The following is an 18,914-nucleotide window of genomic DNA, read 5'->3' as shown; positions in this document are numbered from 1 at the left end:
AAGACTCATTAAGGGAATAGTTTCACCATCTCAAATGATTCAAAGTTGAACACTACAGTGACCATCTCAGATGAACTATTATTGATTAGAAATTTAGATCAGAACTCAGGATCTGGGAGCAGGATATGTCTGAGTAGGGGGCGGGGGTTGGCCCTGAGCTTTAGAGGGGCATGTTTCTCACAGCTGTTATCCATTAGGGTCTCTAGCTCCCATTTAGATGAGGCTAGCTTTACAACCTCAAACTCCTTGGTGGATGTTAGAACCTTATAGAATTACTTCATTCGATTTAGGTAAATACAAGTCTGCAACTCTTCCTCTAGTTGCAGCTAATTTTCTTCAATTAACTTCTTTTACTCCTGGCTTAAATTCTGTATTTCTTTTATACTTCATCTGTTCTGTCAGTTTCTGAACTCTTAATGATATTTTGATGACATCCAGTTAGATGCTGAATACTTCACACACCTGTATTCAAAGTTAAAATGACAACAACAAAGATCACCTTGGAATGTTTAGCTGGCAATTTAATTTTGGGATGCCAGCCCCAGGATACACTGGATTCAAGATATATGTAAATGAGTTCATTACTTATAAGAGATATTACATAAACCATTTAAATGCCAGGAAACAGCTATCTCTGAAATGGTATCTTTGGATTATGAAAACTGAATTTGAGGCCATTCTTTCTCCGAGTTCCTAGGAGTGACTTATGATTCTCTTTTTTCCAAAAATGATAGCAAGCCATCAAATTATAGCTAAAAAAGAAGGTGAAGGGAATATAGACTACCTATTTTGATCCACTGGAAAAATTATTTTCAGATTCATCAAGAGTTCATTTCTACCAATCTCGATTTTGGGGAGAAAGGAAGGTGAAAAGGAAAGAAAAGGAAGGAAGGAGGAGGAGAAGAAGAAAGGGAGGGAGGAAGCAAATAAGAAAGGGAGGAGGAAGCAAATAAGAAAGGAAAGAAGGATTTTATGTTATTCCTAATGGATTTCTCCACAAAGTGAAATAGACTGTAAGAGTGGTCAACATAGAATAACTGCTGCCAAACCCTTTCTGCTTCTATTGTGGGCCCAAAAGTTCAATTTATTCAGAAGGAAATTGACATTTATTTTAGAAAGCATGTCTGCTAAGCTGATAGGTCTGTAATTTTAAAGTAAAAATTTTGTTTTTTAAATGAATGTTCTTTAGGTCCAAGAAATGAAAGCATGCCACTCACTGTTCAGTTCTTTAAGGATACTAGCAAGTACCCAGGGTTTACATCAGTTCATGGGGTTTTAAAATCACAGATACTCACAGAGGAATGAGAGATACAGGACACAACTTCAGCAGGGGCATAGCCAAGCCTCATGGGAAACTGAAAAATATTCTTCAAAATATCCCTGAATCCGGTGGTTTGCCACTGTGGAGACGCAGGTGTCTTCTCAGAAGTGGCCTCTCGTTGCCTTCTGCCTGGCTCTTCTTCCTGTCTATTACTTGGTGTGCAAAGCTAGGGAAAGAAAGCCTCTGGGTATCACCAGAGGCCCAGCTTCCATGATGTCCTTCACCGCACATGTAAGAAGCACATGGCCTCAAGACCTTCCTCAGTGCTGGATACACGGTCCATGTGCAATTATTAGTCTTGAATATTTTTCTGACAGTGAAAATGTTGTGAAAGAGTTTAATTAGATGTGACCTTCAGATTTTTTTCTTTTCAAATGTTGCTTGGACAGGATTTGGACTACCAAAAGTCCTTTTCAAATAAAGCAATGGAATGACCACAAGTAGAGAACAATTCTTATTTTCTCCCTATTTACTTTTAAAGGTAATAGTGATTGTTCTAAAAGCATTGTTACAGAGGCTGTTCACTGGAAGTAGGACAAGATTGCCATGCTGTCATTAATCATGGCCTATTTATAAACTTTAAAACAATATCCATATATTTAAGCACTACTATATCTTATTGCAAATTGTAGATGAACTCTTTTAAAAATTCCCTTGATTCAGAAACCTATAACCAGAGGGGATAATGATCATCAGGTCCAGTTTTTCCTCAGAGATACCCAATTATAAGAGTATGGGACTGCAGAGAAAATATTTATATGTTTCTGCACAGCTAGAGCTTTCTAGGAATTTTTACTAGAATGTGGAACCTAAGCTAAAAAACAAGCCTCAGAAAATAAATTATGAGGCTGAGTGTGGTGATTCACACCTGTAATCTCAGCACTTTGGGAGGCCAAGGCAGGAGTTCAATAGCATAATAAACCGCTATCTCTACAAAAAATAAAAAAGTTAGCCAGGCACGGTGGCACACGCCTGTAAGTCCTAGCTACTCTGGAAGCTGAGGTGTGAAGATTGCTTGAGCCCAGGAGGTCCAGGCTGCAGGGAGCCATGATTGTGCCACTGCACTCTAGCCTGGGTTACAGAGCGAGACCCTGTCTCAAAAAAAAGAAAACAGAAGTTGAATTGTGGGTGTATAGATAGTGAGAAGTCCAGAGAGATTGACCTCTGCCGAGGTAATGTGGTTACATTTTAAGGAGGCTAAGTGGAAGAGGGGGATGAGACCATCTCCATGGAGACATTCCTAGAGTTGTAAAGCTGGAGCCACTAGTCACATCTTTCCCTAGAGACACATGTTTACATCCCAAAGGGTCAGAGCCCAAGATCCTTCCCAAGTTAAATTTACATTAAGGAGATAAGATTTCTCCCTCCACCCTCCCCAGAGGCTGCAGAGGGGACAGCTTTCCCTCTCCTATATAATCAACCAGATTCATATTTTTGGAGTTCCTCACCTAGAGTGTAGACCATGTGTAGGATGACATCTGGTTCCCCCAGCATGCTGATCTCAATATTTTATCAGAACCTCACTGACCTCTTCATTGTCTTTAGTTATCAGTCTTATAATCCCTTTACATTTATATCTTGTCTTACAGTTTACAAGATGCTTTTACATTTATGTCCCATTCGATTCTCACAATAATATTTGGAAATAAATGGGAATTGTTAGGTGTTATACCATTTATATAAACTGGAAATAGATTTCAAAATATATTTGAAATGAGATGTAAGAAGACTGAAATTCAGTATACATGTGGTGGGACAGAAGTTGTCTGGCTGTGGTGTCCAGGCACTTTTAATTGAAAGGGAATCTGTGTGTTATCGTGGTATCAGCAGCTATCAAATAATAGGCATTCCATCAAATGGCAAGGCTGACCTCTTCCAAGATGCACATAAACTGCTGCCTGTTCCTACTTTGGTTTCTGATAGTTATTTTTTCTCTTAACCAAAAGATAATTACAGATATGAAAGAACCTACATTAAGACAAAAAAATCTGTTTTCAAACTGCGTTCTTCAAATGCCTTCAAATCCTTTAAATGTTAAAAAATAAACATAGACCATTGACAATTTTTAAGCACTTTCACATATTATCTCATTTAATTCTTAACAAACACATATGAGATACATAAAAATATCCACCTTTTACAGATGGAGAACTAAAAGCCAAGAGAAGGCCTGCGACCATGTACTTAGGAGGTGGTAAAACCTGGCCCTCCAAGTGGGAGATGAGGACTTCAGATCTCCTACGCCTCCTGTGAAAAGGCACTAAGATTCTGGTGAAAAACCAATAAACTATGTGTTCCACCTAAAGTATTATGAACCCTGAAATTTCAAAATTATTTAAATATATCATTTTCTTAAGTCTCAGACCCTTGGGAACACAAGTCCAGAGGAAGACAGGAAAGAATGCTGCTTATGAGCTAATGTCCCTAGCTGTGAGGCTTGTCACCCAGATAAAGGGAATGCAGTGATGATTAACCTAATAGCAGTTCCTAAAAGACTGTGCCCCTCCCTGATTGTAATTCATCTACGTACACTTATTAGGCACATTTTATAAAAAATTCACTGTGGCAATAGCAATACGAAAATGTTGATCATTGTCACAGAATCTATTTAGAGGCAAAAAGATAACTATTAAGATTAGTGTTGTAGTCAAAAGTGCAAACTTTTGACTCTGTTGAATAGAACAGTTTCTCAAATTGTTACTTCAAACTATATTCAGAGTCCTTTGGTTCAGTAGGTCTTTTATCTGCCCTTTATTTATCTAACACACCCATTCTTTTCACAAAACAGGATCTTCAGAGGCAGACTGGAAAACTGGACACCCAAGCCACGTTCAACAGCTCAGACCTCCACTCGTTCCCCTTGCATGCCTTTCTCATGGTTTAATGACAGCCGGAAAGGATCCTATTCCTTCAGGAACCTGCCTGCACCTACAAGTTCCCTTCAGCCTTCTCCTGAGACTCTAATTTCAGATAAAAAGGGGTCCAAGGTAGAAAACACATGGATTACAAAAGCAAACGAGAAACCCAAATCCCTCCTCTTCTTCAATCTTTGGAAGGCATTCTCAACTTATGTCTTTAGTCTGGATCCAAGAAACCAATGTAATAACACTGCAATAAACAATGCATGGTATTTCTTATGTGGGGAAAAGAAAGCCTCATTTAACCATCACCTTCTTTAATACTGTTTCATTGTAGATTGTACATTACTCTTTGATTTGCCTATCTTTTCACATATTGCTATTTAATCTCAGTTTGACAGTTAAGCCATGCTGGGAAAGATGCATTTGAATCATAGAACAGAATGATAGATCTGTTTACCCAGTATTCTACTTTAAATTACATTACTAAACTATTTCATTGTGCTTCTCAAGATTTACTGAAAAGCAAATAAATTTGGGACTGAATATGTGTTCGGTATATCTAAGTGAAACTCTTTAAAACAAACCAGTGATGACATAGCATCCTTACTTATTTCTTCTTTTAATATCAAACTTCTGTGTTGAACAACTGCTGTATAATTCTATCACCAAAGTTCTTTAATTCTTTAACAGAATTAGGAAATATATGCATGGGTGTTACTTGTTTTTAAATGCATGATGGTTATTTCCAGCATGACACTGCAAACCTTATCTAACATTTTATTGAAACACATAATGGTGGCTAACTTTCACACGTTGTTTGGTCTCCTTTTATCTGTGTTCGCTTTTCTTTCTCAAACAGAAATGTGATTAATGTTACTTGAGTTTAATTCTTTTCAGTTTCAATTTAAATCTTTTCAACAGCTCAAAGCGTTTTGACTGGGGTACCAAATGGTAATGTTCATGTTAAATGTCCTGCTGCTTAAATGTTCTGCTGGCCTAGCTCCATGTGCTCTAACCTAGACTTCTTTTCTGAAGTTTTAGCAAACTTTGGAGTTTGTTCGGTACTGAATTCTGCAGCCTCTGGCGTGGTATTTATTTTTGATAACCAACTAAACCCAGTATAAGGGAACTTAGTGGAAAACTAACAGTCCAATTCCTAAGGAAATGGAATAGAAACAAGATGGTGTTGGTCAAGTGCTTAGAGTTCCTAGAAATCCAGCCATTTTAGAATTACTAGCAAAAGAAGTTTTGAGAGCAGCACATCACTTTGGTCTTGAAACATTTTCGGTATTGGATCTGAGGCATCTAAATGCTATTCAAAGAATTCTGCCATTATCTTGCACTGTAGAGACTCCAGATTTGGTTAAAAATGTTTTTTACAAGTGCAGCTACATAGTCATTGTTGTTTGATTTTCATGTCAACTGAACATTTTAATGAAGTTCTGGGGAAGTTTTATTTACATGCTCCAACCTCCCCCACCCCCAGGTGATTATTTGGAAGCCTGTGTCTGTGCTGTGTGGCAGCCTCTCTGATGCTCTGCTGGTGCTGTGAGAGAGTTGTATTTCAGCATGTAACTACTAGTGTATTGTCAGGCTGTGACCTCCCCCAGAACTCATCATCTTGAAGGGTACATCCAGGAGAGGATCTGCCATTTCTCATAGTATTTATCACGGCCAACAATAAGTGATCCTTCCCAGGGGGTGCTCTAGCTACCTTTCTAATATGAATTGCCATCTGTTCCTAATAACTCAGCCTCTCCACACCATCTTGTATTTTTACTTACATAGTTACTCATCACAATTAGGGTCAAAGAAGATAGGCTTATTAATATTATTCCTCTGAGCAGTTGCAGAGGATAATGAATTCTGTACCCTTGAAGAGTGATTGAAGAATTGTCTCTCTAAAACATCTATCCTTTCATCACATGGAGAAGGCACCCAGAATTCCCTCAACCACACAAGGTGCAGCATTCTCAACCGCTGCCCCATTGAAGGTCATCACCAAATCATACATGAATTTCTGCTAAGATTGTTTAAAAGAGCCTTTTTAGAGCTTGTAGACACACCTACCTCTTGCTCACTCACTGCACTCATTTAACACTGAGCTTCATTTATTTTTACAGAGTTTTACCTTCAATGATGACTTCAGTCCCAGCAGTACCAGTTCAGCAGACCTCAGCGGCTTAGGAGCAGAACCTAAAACACCAGGGCTGTCTCAGTCCTTAGCACTGTCATCAGATGAGGTACTTCCATGGCACTATGACAGAACTGCTTTGTCAAATCTGACATTTTACCCATGAACCATCACCAGGAAAATGTTTTTAGGGTAGATCTTGCATAGAAATCATCAGGACCATGGTTTATATTTAATATGAAGTCTTCATGATTTCTCTCCCTCCCTTTCTCAACACAAAAGCAAAGTCTTGTTCTTAAGCTTTCCAGGGGCCCCTTTTACACGTATATGTAAACACACATGATGGGGAGGCTGGGCAGTGCAGAGTTAAACATGGGGGAACAGCTCAGAAATCACATAGAAATTTACTAATTACTCCGTCCTTTTTTTCCTTGCCTCCCCTGACAACCACCCTCACCCCAAGATTCTGATACCGCCTCTGATTAGGGTGAGGTCTCTGATTGAGAATCAATAGTTTTGATAAAGAGGGAAAATAGCATGAGAACCATTTATTTAAAAACAAGGGTCAAAATTAGTATTGCTACAAATTATCAGGAGATAAATGTGTACAAGAGAGTCAGGAAATGAGGTTAGTGATTTAGTTCCTTGAAAAATGGAGGGAGGACAGAAGGCACCATAAATAAAGATATTTTTGCTCTAAATATTTGTTCTTACTATTTCTTTCTAACATGATTTTTTATTCATAAAACTTTTTTTTTTCTTGTAAGCTTTTCTGCCCGTATTCTTCAAGCTTGGTGCAATTTTAATTTTATTAAAATTATGTACTATATATGTTGTGTCTCCTGTTTCTGTAACACTTTTCTTCTTGATTCTTTTATTGCTCCCTCACTCAGAGCCTGGATATGATAGATGACGAGGTGAGCTATCAGTGGGCTGTGTGTGGTGGCTTGTGTGCTATTGTTTGAATGTGCTTTTTCTCTCTTTGGAGATGACTGAAAAATCAGACAATACAAGAATACCTTCCTCTGTAGTGAAGGGTTTCCTTGTGTTAAATAGCTTTACCCTCTGCCCTTGTCATATCTTAGTTTAAAAGATGTTCCTAAGTTAAGAGGATCTCCGCATTGCACCTCCAGAGTTCCTTGATTTATCTTCCATCACCATTACATTGACATGGTCCATTCTTCTTCCTCTCCTTTGCCTTCATCTCAGCTTACCCCATCCCTTCTTCTGTGTTCCCTGTGTGGGTCACCAAGGTGACTCCTGTCTTTCCTCCAAGACCTATCATCACCTTCATCTCCTCTCAGCTTAGTGGGTCTAGGAACCAACCTGTCCCTTTGCACTATTAAAAGGAATATTCTGCAGTGGACAGAGCCAGAAATTTGGAATAAACTCCTAACTATTGAGCTCTACCACTCACTAACTGTGTGATCTCGGACAGATCACATAGACTTTCTCAGCCTCAGTTTCCTCGTTTCTTTTTTTTTTTTTAAGACAGTCTCACTCTGTTGCCCAGGCTGGAGTGCAGTGGCACAATCTTGGTTCACTGCAACCTCCACCTCCTGGATTCAAGCGATTCTCCTGCCTCAGCCTCTCGAATAACTGGGATTGCAGGCATGCACCGCCACCACACTGGCTAATTTTTGTATTTTTAGTAGAGAGGGGGTTTCAACATGTTGGCCAGGCTGGTCTTGAACTCCTGGCCTCAAGTGATCCACCCACTTCAGCCTCCCAAAGTGCTGGGATTACAGATGTGAGCCACCATGCCCAGCCGTTTCCTCATTTCTTGAAAGTAATGATGGATATTATCTGCCCTACCTTCCTCACAGTTTGCTTTCTGCTCGAGTGAAATAATGGTTGTGAAACTTCCCCTAAGAAGGCTTGAGAGCTTAATGCTCTCCTCTCCCAAGTGAAAGATACCTCAGTATTTGTTAATATATTTTTACAAAATTCCAATGTCTTATTAGAGGAAAAGTGATGCATTGCATATAGAGATTTATGAAATATTTATTTTCTACGTCTTATAATCTGTCCAGACTGTTTTGATGTAAAAGCTTGCAACATTAGTATATTTTCTTCAATATTAAACTTCCTACATTAATAATGGTGCTTTTTTATTACGGGGAATTTCTAAACTGCCACAAACATAAAAACATATAGGTAATAAGTATTTTTTCTAACGCCACTAGAACCATTAGCTTATCATATTTTGGTTTAAACATAAATGTGGCTCTCATAGGTTAAGAAATTCCTTTTGATAGCATAATATGAGCCATAGTATCTTGGTCCTTTAACAACACTATGTAACATTCCTATCTCAGATCCTTGATGATGGACAGTCTCCCAAACACAGTCAGTGTCAGAATCGGGCCATTCAGGAATGGAGTGTTCAGCAGGTTTCTCACTGGTTAATGAGCCTAAATCTGGAGCAGTATGTATCTGAATTCAGTGCCCAAAACATCACTGGAGAGCAGCTCCTGCAGTTGGATGGAAATAAACTTAAGGTAAAGAATTATATGTCTGTCTTAGGTTACCAGGTATAATTTGTATTACTCATATCACCTAAAATGTTTTCATTAGATAAGAGCATTCTGCATATCCAAGAGGTAATTCTCATCAATATTCAGCAGAAAGGATGTTGAATTCTTTCTGAGTAGTAAATGAAGTCTCAGAAAGTCCATCAGGGGTTCCAAATCAAATGGTAGGCTGCTGATTAGGAGAGCGAGGGACCCACTCCATTGCTTCCACCTGGCAACACATGGTCCATATATAAACTCTCCTTACATATGATGTAGTATGAGTTTTAATAATGGCCACTGTGGACCTTTTCATCACATTAGAATTAAGACCCAGATCCACGAATCTTCTTTTCCTTGTTCATTTCTCCTTCACCTCCACTCTTCCTTATACACCACTCCCAAACTGGGATGATGTTCTCCCCAGAAGTTTTTTCCCCAGATATGTACACACATCTTCCCTCCCCTCCATGGCACTTTCATTTCCACTTGTCCAGTCCATCTCTCTTAGAGACCAAGGTGGCATCCATCCCTTTGGGAAAGGGAAAAAGGAGCTTACAGCCAAGTCCATGTACCCCCAAGCCCCACCCCCGCCTCAGCCCCCTGCTGCGCTCTGACGAGCAGATGAGTATCTCTTGACAATTTTGAAAAGGTTAGAGATCAATCAATAGCTTGTGAATATGAAGGCCCCATTGACAAGGCTGTCCCTGTTGGGGAGATAGATAGATGCTTCCCGCTGTTGATTCTGAAGGTCACGAAACATTTAAAGTACGTAAGCAACTCCCCTTATTCTGAATTCTAAGTTCATCGAGCAACCTCCTCATTACAATCAAGCTTCCTTTATAGGTCTGCCTACAGGGAAAGAATGGCTAGTCATGCTGACATGAGCATTCTGGCTCCAAAGACATTTTTGGTTCTCATTGTAATGAAAACATTGGCAGAAAGGAAGCCATTTCAATTCTTCTTGCCCTTCTTGGAGCCTTCTGTGACAGCAGGTGCTCACTCCTATGCTTTGAAAATATTGATGAGTTTAGCAATACTTTTACCTGTAAATGTCTACAGCCCAAAGGTTGGAGAAGTAGAATTGTGCCCTTTTTCCATTCATTCACCCATTAATTACTAATTTGGAAAGCATTTAATTAATGAGCTTTAGGGTATACTTTGCAAGGGACTTCAAAGAACAAAAGAAAAAATAAAGGGTAGCCCCCAGTGTGTTGGTTTTTAGCAAATGTAACTAGTTCTTCCTCTGTTCTTACCTCTTCTATGTTTGAATTAGTTTACGACCTTGGATATATGATATATTAACATCATCAGAGAGCTCATTGGTTTTCAAATTCAGTTTGTGTGTGTGTTTCTTTCTTAGGCTCTTGGAATGACAGCATCCCAGGACCGAGCAGTGGTCAAAAAGAAACTCAAGGAAATGAAGATGTCTCTAGAGAAGGCTCGGAAGGCCCAAGAGAAAATGGAAAAACACAGAGAAAAGCTAAGGAGAAAGGAACAAGAGCAAATGCAGAGGAAGTCCAAAAAGACAGAAAAGATGACGTCAACTACAGCCGAGGGTGCTGGTGAGCAGTAACACATACCCTCTTACAGATGATGGAGATGCTTCAAGAGAAGTCCCCACCTCTTCCTGCCCTGCTCTCCTCCAGAGGATGAAAAAGAAACTTAATGATAAGGGTAATGCGGCTCTAGGCCAGCTGAGGAACTGTGTGTTGAATAACTGCATTTTCTGCAATAGAATGCACTCTTAATTTTAACTGCTGAAATAATCCCAAGCCACCTTTGGTTCATTAACAAACCAGAGATTTCATTTAAGTAGCTGTGTTTTGCTCTTCTCTAACTTACCAACATCTTGTGTTGTGCTGGGTGTGTTTTGTCACTTGGAGAACTAGTGTGACCCCACCCAAGAGCATGACACACCCTGGTGTTGTTAATGGAGCGCCGTGAATTTTCAGTGTGGGATCCTGAAATGGCAATTGCACATGTCTGCATAGCAGAGAGCACCCTGCCATGAGATCTGAGACCAGTACTTAATTTCTAGGGCTGCAACACCTACTCCAATGTGTGGGAAAGATTTGCTCTTAATTCTCAGTCTGGACAGTAAGACCACCCCGCTGTGGAAACATGGGTGCTCTGCTCTGTAGTTACCTACTAAGGGAAAAGGCAAGCAAGTCATTCTGCTTGCTAGGCATCAAAAACAAAGAAAAGAAATTATAGCTATTTGTTAACCACTGAAAAAAGCAAAAGCCTTGAGAATGTGGATGTGGGTATTACTTTGGGGTTCTGAGGGTAATATTTATCCTCTAGATATAGCTGAACAAGACAGAAAAAAATCAGACATTAATGCAGCCATGGGATATTGGGATCTGTTGACCTTGCTGCTGCTGTGTATTCAGCATTTCAGCAACACTGGCAAACACAACACAGTTCCTCTTCCCCCCACCCAACCCAAGAAATTGAACAGGAAATTGATTTTTAAGGAAACCACCATTTTCAGGTTTCCTCTCCTGGGGAACATTCTGGCTGGTCTTCAGCCTGCCTATGTCACAATCAGGAACTCATCACATATTTTCTACTCAAGATTTCCCAGGTGGGCTCAGTTAGTGTTTTAACAAATGTACTTTTAAGAAAAATAGAAATACCAGTTAGAGGAAATTTAGATTTGAATAACATTCAACCAGAGAACCAATTTTTTTGAGTACAAAGAATGTTCCTATAAAGAAGAACTGTCAGTTAACATTTTAGAGAGATTTTGAATGGTTTTTCTGAACCATTCCTTCCCATACTTCAAAGATTTCCAATTTTACAGAAAAAGTTTGTTTAAGGCAGTGCATGCACTTTAGTAGTGGAGGAACTTATACTAATTTTAAGCCAGTATTAAGGATTTCCATATTTCACCAAACTAAGTCAAGTGCAGGAGAGTGGGGCAGAAGAAGGAGAAGAAAATAAACTCATTTTGAGAAATTTCATGTGATGAGGGTTTTTTGGTTTTTATGCTCATATATCTGGTTCTCTTTGCTGCGTTGACTCTAAAAATGAGGTTATCCACTTTCCAAAGGACAAGTTTCAGAATAAGACTTGAGGCCACATGAATTCTTGGACAGTATTTTACTTCTTTTACTTTATGGGAATCTCTGCTCTGTTCCCAGCATCATCGTATCTTCCACTAGAAGTATTCCATATTTACAGCCTGGGCAAGGCTTTTGAGTGTAACAGATTAAGGGAACTCCCTTGTAGCCCCATCTTGTATTTTAGTAACAGTGTGATTTTTTTCTTATCTGAAAATCTGAATTCAGAAATTATCTAAACTAGACATTTTTAATTCTGTTTTACCCCCAAGGCCTGTTTTCTTTTCATTGACAGAGTATTGTCGGTTATGCGTCAGCTCTTTTGTCATTAGGTACAGACCATTCATTCAATCCTCAGAAACGTTGACGTGAAGTAACATTGTGTTTTACAGTTATCAAAGTCACCATTATGTTTTTCTGTCTGTCTTCATTAGGGGTATGATAATGAAACTGCCATATTGGATACTCTATTAATGTCTAGAGATGTCTGGTGCTTTGTTATTTATTAGCATCATGAAAAATAAGAAGCCACTATTAATGAGCGATACAATTTGGCAAAACTTTTCAAATACTAAAACACTAAATTAGTAAAAATCTGGTAATATTAGTGCTTGCTATTGTAAATTTTTGCCATTTTTGCTTATCTTTGGGAAAAAAGTGACCTGGATCACACTGGAAGTTTCACTGTATTCAAGAGTAGAAATAGAAGGATGATTATCTTAAGTTATGTTTACACTTTGGTAATATTTGAAAATGGATGTATATACTGGAAATGTCTGTAAGTGTCTTGTTTTTGCACCTAATTTATGATCTATTATATTGCATTTTCTTAAATGTCTTAGAAGTATTGTTCTTTATAACTTTGTATATTGAATGTTTAGATAACTGTCCAACTGACAATGTTATAAATCAAATTCTTATTCCTTAAATCATTTAGTAGTATAAATATTTTGATTTTTTAAGTTAAATTATAGTAATTTTAGGCCTAAATGAGTTATTTTAACATTACCACTTAAAACGGATGAAATTGTAAAAGTCATTTGGTTTGATTGCCCCACAAAGCATAAGATGTAAACTGATTAAGGGTATGAAAGCAAAGTGAAAGACCTCAGATCTTGTGCACATTTTGTTTTCCTATTATTTCTTTTATTGACTGTAGTGCATGATACCTAATCAAGGCTCCAATGTCTTGCACAATTCCTACTTTAATGCTAGTGGTTTTCAGTGTCCTTACAATTTAACACAGAATTGTTATTTCATCAACCTTAAAAACTTTGCAGTTTTTTATTGTCAGAAAATGAACAAAAAGGGAATATCTGGTTGCTATGAACTGTATTCCCTAAAGGAGAGCTCAGTATGATTCTAACAATAGCCAAAAGTGTTTTGGGGTATAGGTTGTGCTTTGTTGGGTGGGAATGTGTGGTGAGGAGGCCAAGCTGCAGACAGAAAGCATTGTATGAGCTGTATCTGGGTCAGGGTTTCCCATTAAAGGATGTTAGTTTTATAACAGATTACTTTAAGACCATCTCCCTTCAAGTAACTCACAGTTTATGTAATACTAATCTCATTCTTTTTTTACCTGAATCAGGAATTTACTGCAGAATGTTAAGTTAGGGAAGAAACCTCATTTTATCCATTCTAACACTCGTGATGAAGTCCCCCTTTAGTTTCATGACAATAAAGCTGTTCTGTGGCTATCATCCTTTAGCTGGGATTGACATTGATTTCACACGCTCAACATCACAAGCTTTTTTAACCCACAGCAGTTCATGATTGCAGTATGATAGGTACTAAAGCCAAACTCAGCTTTCAACTGGCACAAAATGGGACTGTCACCTTTTGCTCCATTGTTGTTGGAAACAAAGTGGCAAGAGGGAAAATGAGGAACTGGATTTACCTTTGCCACTATCTGTGACCCTGTAGTCATCCCTAGCCTGAAATCTTAAAATATCCCAGTCCCAAGCTACAAAAATGGTCACAGGTGGTTTGATCTAGCACCTTGGCCGTTAGAGTTTGTGCTGAAGACAAACTTGTCTGGGTTCATTGTGCACCAGAATTAACATGTGCTTGAAAATTGCATTTTATAAAAGGGAAATGAAAATTTGCATTTATATAGATACTCTGATTCATGTTTAAGTGTTAAAGGTTATGCAGACTAAACTTCAAGAGGAGATCCAGTGTTTAACAATAGTGTTCTGGAGGATTCTAAAGGAAGCTGCCCCAGCCACCCTGAGAGAACCATCTATACTTTGGATATGTTGTAGCCCCATCATTACACTGAGATATTTCCATTTGAGTAACTAAAGGTACTCCTGACAGAGCTGGAGATGAGGGGCATTTTGGTGGGCAGTGGTCACTAGGGTTCACGTCACCTACTTAATGCAAAGACCTTAGTGGTCTCAGAATGAAAAGGTAAAATGGAAGAGAAAAGCACAGTCCTTTTCTGTCTTTTCAAATTTACTTTTTATTAAGGATGTACCTGTGCACTATTCTAAAGCTAAGCATTTAAGGATGAAGTCCAGAAATAAAATGTCCATATTTTCTTTTCTTTTTTTTTTTTTTTTCTGTCATCTGTCACCCAGACTGGACTGCAGTGGTGCCATCATGTCTTACTGCAGCCTCAAACTCCTGGGCTCAAGTGGTCCTCCTGCTTCAGCTTCCCAAGTAGCTGGGACTACAGGCATGTGCCACCACCCCCAGCCAAAACATCCATATTTTCTGTTAGAATGGTTTACATTATGATGGGGGGTGGGGAGCTGGGGGAGGGCTGTACATTCCCAAAAGAAAGTAGTGTTATAGGAAATCCAAATGCGCTTTAGTGATTCACTCCTGAAAAGCAGCCTGGGTATGTTGGCAGATTTTGTTTGCATTTGTCTTGCGTATTTAAAGTCTCAGGAAATCTAGTCTTGGTCCAAAATACTGGAGAAAAAAATAACACCAGACAAAACACACTTCAGTAACTTGAAGTAGCAGCATAGAATAGGCCCAACTAAGAAGTTGGAGGGGCAAAGAGAAAGCCGACAGAATCAGCTTCTCCTAGAAAGTGAAAGCATCAAGTTCTATTTATGGTAGACAGACAGTCCTTATTTGCTTGTCCGTGGTGTCTATGTGGGCCTATTGAGGTAATGGTACTTACTTGAAGGTTCACATATGTAAGCGTGTGGACCCAGCACAGTCTGTGACCTGATTCCAGATCCTCAAGAGTGGAGAAGGAAAGAAATATGATGATTTCCTATGCTTGACCCTAACCCAACCCCAAAACTGCTAGGGATTCAACAGTGAGTAAGATGTATGGAATAAGAGAACAGACAACTTCTCAACAGTGTGCATGCCGTTTGTGTAGATGTTCAGAACTACATATGTGTGAGTATAACTCCCACCTTACACGTGCACACACACTGCAATCACATGGCATTAAAAAATATATTGCGTATGGAACTTGGCGAGGTCAGTCAGGACCTGGAGCTGTAATCATAGCCTTATTGCCACTTCTTGTGTTGTGTATACATTGAATGGCTCATAGATTTTAAGAGATTTTTTTATTGTAAGTATTTCTACTAAATGCACTTATCCTTCTATATGTTTATATATTTTGGTAAAATTGATTTATCAGATACTTGGTATTTTAGTAAGAAAATTTCCTCAAATATTTGGCTAATGCTTTGATGTCAAGATTGCATATTGCTGAGTTGGAGCTCAGAAGAAATGTATGCAGCTAAAAATTGCACTGTGTGTTCTTGTGAATTTGCTCACAATTCTAAAATGACATAATTGGTGGCTGTGATGCTTAAAGTCACTGCCTACTGGCTCTCTTATGATGAATGTTGCCATCATATGATCATTTATTTACTTTTTGTGCAAGTGATGGCATTTTGGTTGTTGCCAAAAACAACACAAGTGGTTGGGAGTGTATGTTGTTGTTGGAAGGTGTACACTTCTGTTTCTTTCAGCTGTATTATTTATACACCCTTGTTTTCTGTTAAGGATGTAATCATTCATTCATGAAAGAACAATTGGCAAGAAATAATTAAATTACTTAAAAAGAATTAAGAGGCACTCCGGCCAGATAACACCTCCCAACAACATGAAATTTAGTTAGTGCTTAGTGAAATTCCTTAAATATATATGTATATGTTTTCTTCAACATTATTTAATATCATAGCTACTGCTTTTATATTTTTTAATGGTGTTGCAACCACTCGTACACCTGCTACATCTTACTGACAAAACCGGGCAGCTGAAAATAAATGAGAATAAATTCTATTCCACTGTAAGAAGTTGATTTCTTTTCAGCTTCCTTTGTATATCAGTAAAGAACACGAATTGTTTGAAAATAATTTTAAGTCTGATAAGTATGGATAGCATGTTACCTAAGCTTTTAATTTGTACATTTTGATGTCTGATCATTTGCATGGAAGAGACAATAGTGCCATGTCTGAATTGTTCTCTTGTGCTTGGTTAATACGTACTTCTCTAGATTGTTCAAAAAGTTTCAAATGACATTCCTTACTCTTTGGTTTTCAGAGGCTTTCAAGCAAAATATCACAGTGGTCCTTTGTTTTCTGACCAATCTAACAATACCTGTGATTAAATTTAATTTGTTAGTGTAAATAAATTTCTTGCCAATGAGTATTATTGTTGTTAGACAACGAATGCAATAAAAAGAAATACTGAGGTCTGTTGAAGCAATTTTTTTTCCCTCTTCCATTTTCACCTTCAACTAAAACAAGCCTTGACTGGGTAAACCTGTATCAATTGTCAAAGCATATCTGTCAATCAAGAGCAAAGTGCACATTTTTCATGGAAATGAAACTAAAAATAAGTTTTAACCGTGGTAAAGTGTAAATTGGCAGCTAGAAATTACATTTGAAAGCACAATTATGGAACTGGGCATAAAGTTAAAAGAGCAAAGCCTGCACTCGAAGCTTCCTCGCCCATCATTTTGTTCCCCTGTCGCTGCTTCACCGTCAAAGTCTCTGATATCTCTCAACCAGGAAAACCTCTGTGACAAATCCATTAAGTAGTCAGTCTCACATAGCGAGGGGCAAGCTAAGAAAGAATCAGGACCGTCATAGAGTATGGGGTTATTTTAAACAATATTCTTTCTAAAGCCTTAAAAATTCAGAAGACTTGGATATAACAAGTGAGGGCTATTAATTTCATTCATTCTTACACATGCAAACTATAATTTATATGTGACTAAACCTATGTCAGTGCGAAAATTTAGATCTGGGAATCACAGAATACATGAAATAAGCTGTTTCCCTCTTTTTCACAATGTACGTTATGAAATTTCTAACCAAGGCATGTCCCTTTTTGCGTGATCTTGATATGTGCTGTGTCAAACTGGATAGGCTTTTGTTTCTTCTTCAGTGGAATTTGCTTATTTTATCAAGAACAAGAAAGAACAGAATGTGGTCATTTTATTGAAGATGTTAGGGAGCCTAACTACTCAGGAGATTCTTTCTAAATAATGAAACATGTTGGGGGTGTTGCCTAAGCATCACACTCATTGATAATTTCAAGACAGTCTTTCAGAGAACCCAGCATCCTGGGCTGTGAGCAGCATCTCAGAATAATTGAGCCCTTGTAGGGCACAGGATATTATGTCACTGGAATCATGACTAACTCCAATCTTGCTGTGAAGAAAGTGGTTTTTTGACCCAAACAAAATGTTCCTGTTTATTACTTCAAGTCAGTGATTCTTAAATTGGTGGTGGTTCTCAATTTATTGGCAAAACATTTTCCCGGAAATGCCAGACTATCATCATAACAAGTGCCTTGGAAAAACTTCGTTTCTGGCTGGGTGTGGTGGCTCATACCTGTAATTCCAGCACTTTGGAAGGCCAAGGCAGGTAGATCACCTGAGGTCAGGTGTTCGAGACCAGCCTGGCCAACATGGTGAAAGCCTGTCTCTACTAAAAATACAAAAATTAGCTGGGCGTGGTGGTGTGCGCCTGTAGTCCCAGCTATCTGGGAGGCTGAGGCACAAGAATCTCTTGAACCTGGGAGGCAGAGGTTGCAGTGAGCCGAGATCGCACCACTGCACTCCAGCCTGGGCAACAGAGTGAGATTCGGTCTCAAAAACAAAACAAAAACAAGAAAAAAATTTGTTTTTAAAGTCACTGCCTTAACACCCCAAAGAAATAATTCATCATGAAGGTTATACCTTCAAAACAGAAAAACAAATAAATGAAAATGGGTAACCTTTATATATCAGCTTCTATAACAAAATGATAAAGTCATATTTTCTTCCTAGTCATGTCTCAGTAGATAGCCAAAGGGGTTGTTGATCTTTTCTATTTGTTTGTTTACCTTTCTATTATTTTTTTTTTCTTTTCAGCCTCCACAAGTTTAAATATTAAACAAAAACCCATCAGCACTACCACCACCTCAACAACAGTGTAGTCTTTGGGGACACTTTTAGCTTTGCCCAAGTCAATTATGGGATTCATTCTGTATCCAATCATCAAAGTGAACAAACTTCCTTTCACCAAGTCAAAGACACTCTAATGTACAATTTGTGCCAAGATCATAGAGACTCATAATTTTCAGGTGTGACAACACTCCCAAGAATTTTAAGATTTTCCTATGTGTCACTGCAACAGGAGAATTGAAAAAGCAAGAGTACAAGGGGAGTTGGAATAATTCAGGTTAATATTCACTGAGAAAGTCATATATCGAAGGGAAAATGGGAGTAAGTCTGACTGCCATAGTCAGACTTACTATGTGCGTGGAGTAGAGGGGAACATCATAATGCATATGTTTTCTGGCATGTGAACTGGAGTCCCTGGGTGAATACTGGAGTTCTAAAGACACGTGAGCTAACCCTGCTCCCCTGTGTCTTCTGAACAAGACATGGCAAGGCAGCGATACATACATGTGCTTTCAGGCAACACATGTTTTAGGGTAAGTACTTTTGGGGTCACACACTGTTATTTAGTATCTGACAATTGACATAACTGATGTATCCATTTTAGTGAGAAGGATTTTTATGGTAAATGAGGTTTTCAAGTA

General features: G+C 38.5%; 1 protein-coding gene across 1 annotated transcript in view; it reads left to right on the top strand.

Annotated features, from left to right (window-relative positions):
- Positions 1 to 16,582, top strand: part of PPP1R9A (protein phosphatase 1 regulatory subunit 9A) — a 390,403-nt gene extending 373,821 nt beyond the window's left edge. The window contains 5 exon segments of the mRNA XM_063667554.1: positions 4,110 to 4,337; positions 4,339 to 4,420; positions 6,306 to 6,425; positions 8,635 to 8,817; positions 10,193 to 16,582. Of these exon segments, the coding sequence (XP_063523624.1) occupies positions 4,110 to 4,337; positions 4,339 to 4,420; positions 6,306 to 6,425; positions 8,635 to 8,817; positions 10,193 to 10,405 (826 nt within the window). The 3' untranslated portion in view covers positions 10,406 to 16,582.
- Positions 16,583 to 18,914: the final 2,332 nt, after the last annotated feature.

Source organism: Pongo pygmaeus, chromosome 6 (assembly GCF_028885625.2).
Source record: "Pongo pygmaeus isolate AG05252 chromosome 6, NHGRI_mPonPyg2-v2.0_pri, whole genome shotgun sequence".
Taxonomy (NCBI): Eukaryota; Metazoa; Chordata; class Mammalia; order Primates; family Hominidae; genus Pongo; species Pongo pygmaeus.
This window is presented reverse-complemented; position numbering and strand designations above follow the sequence as displayed.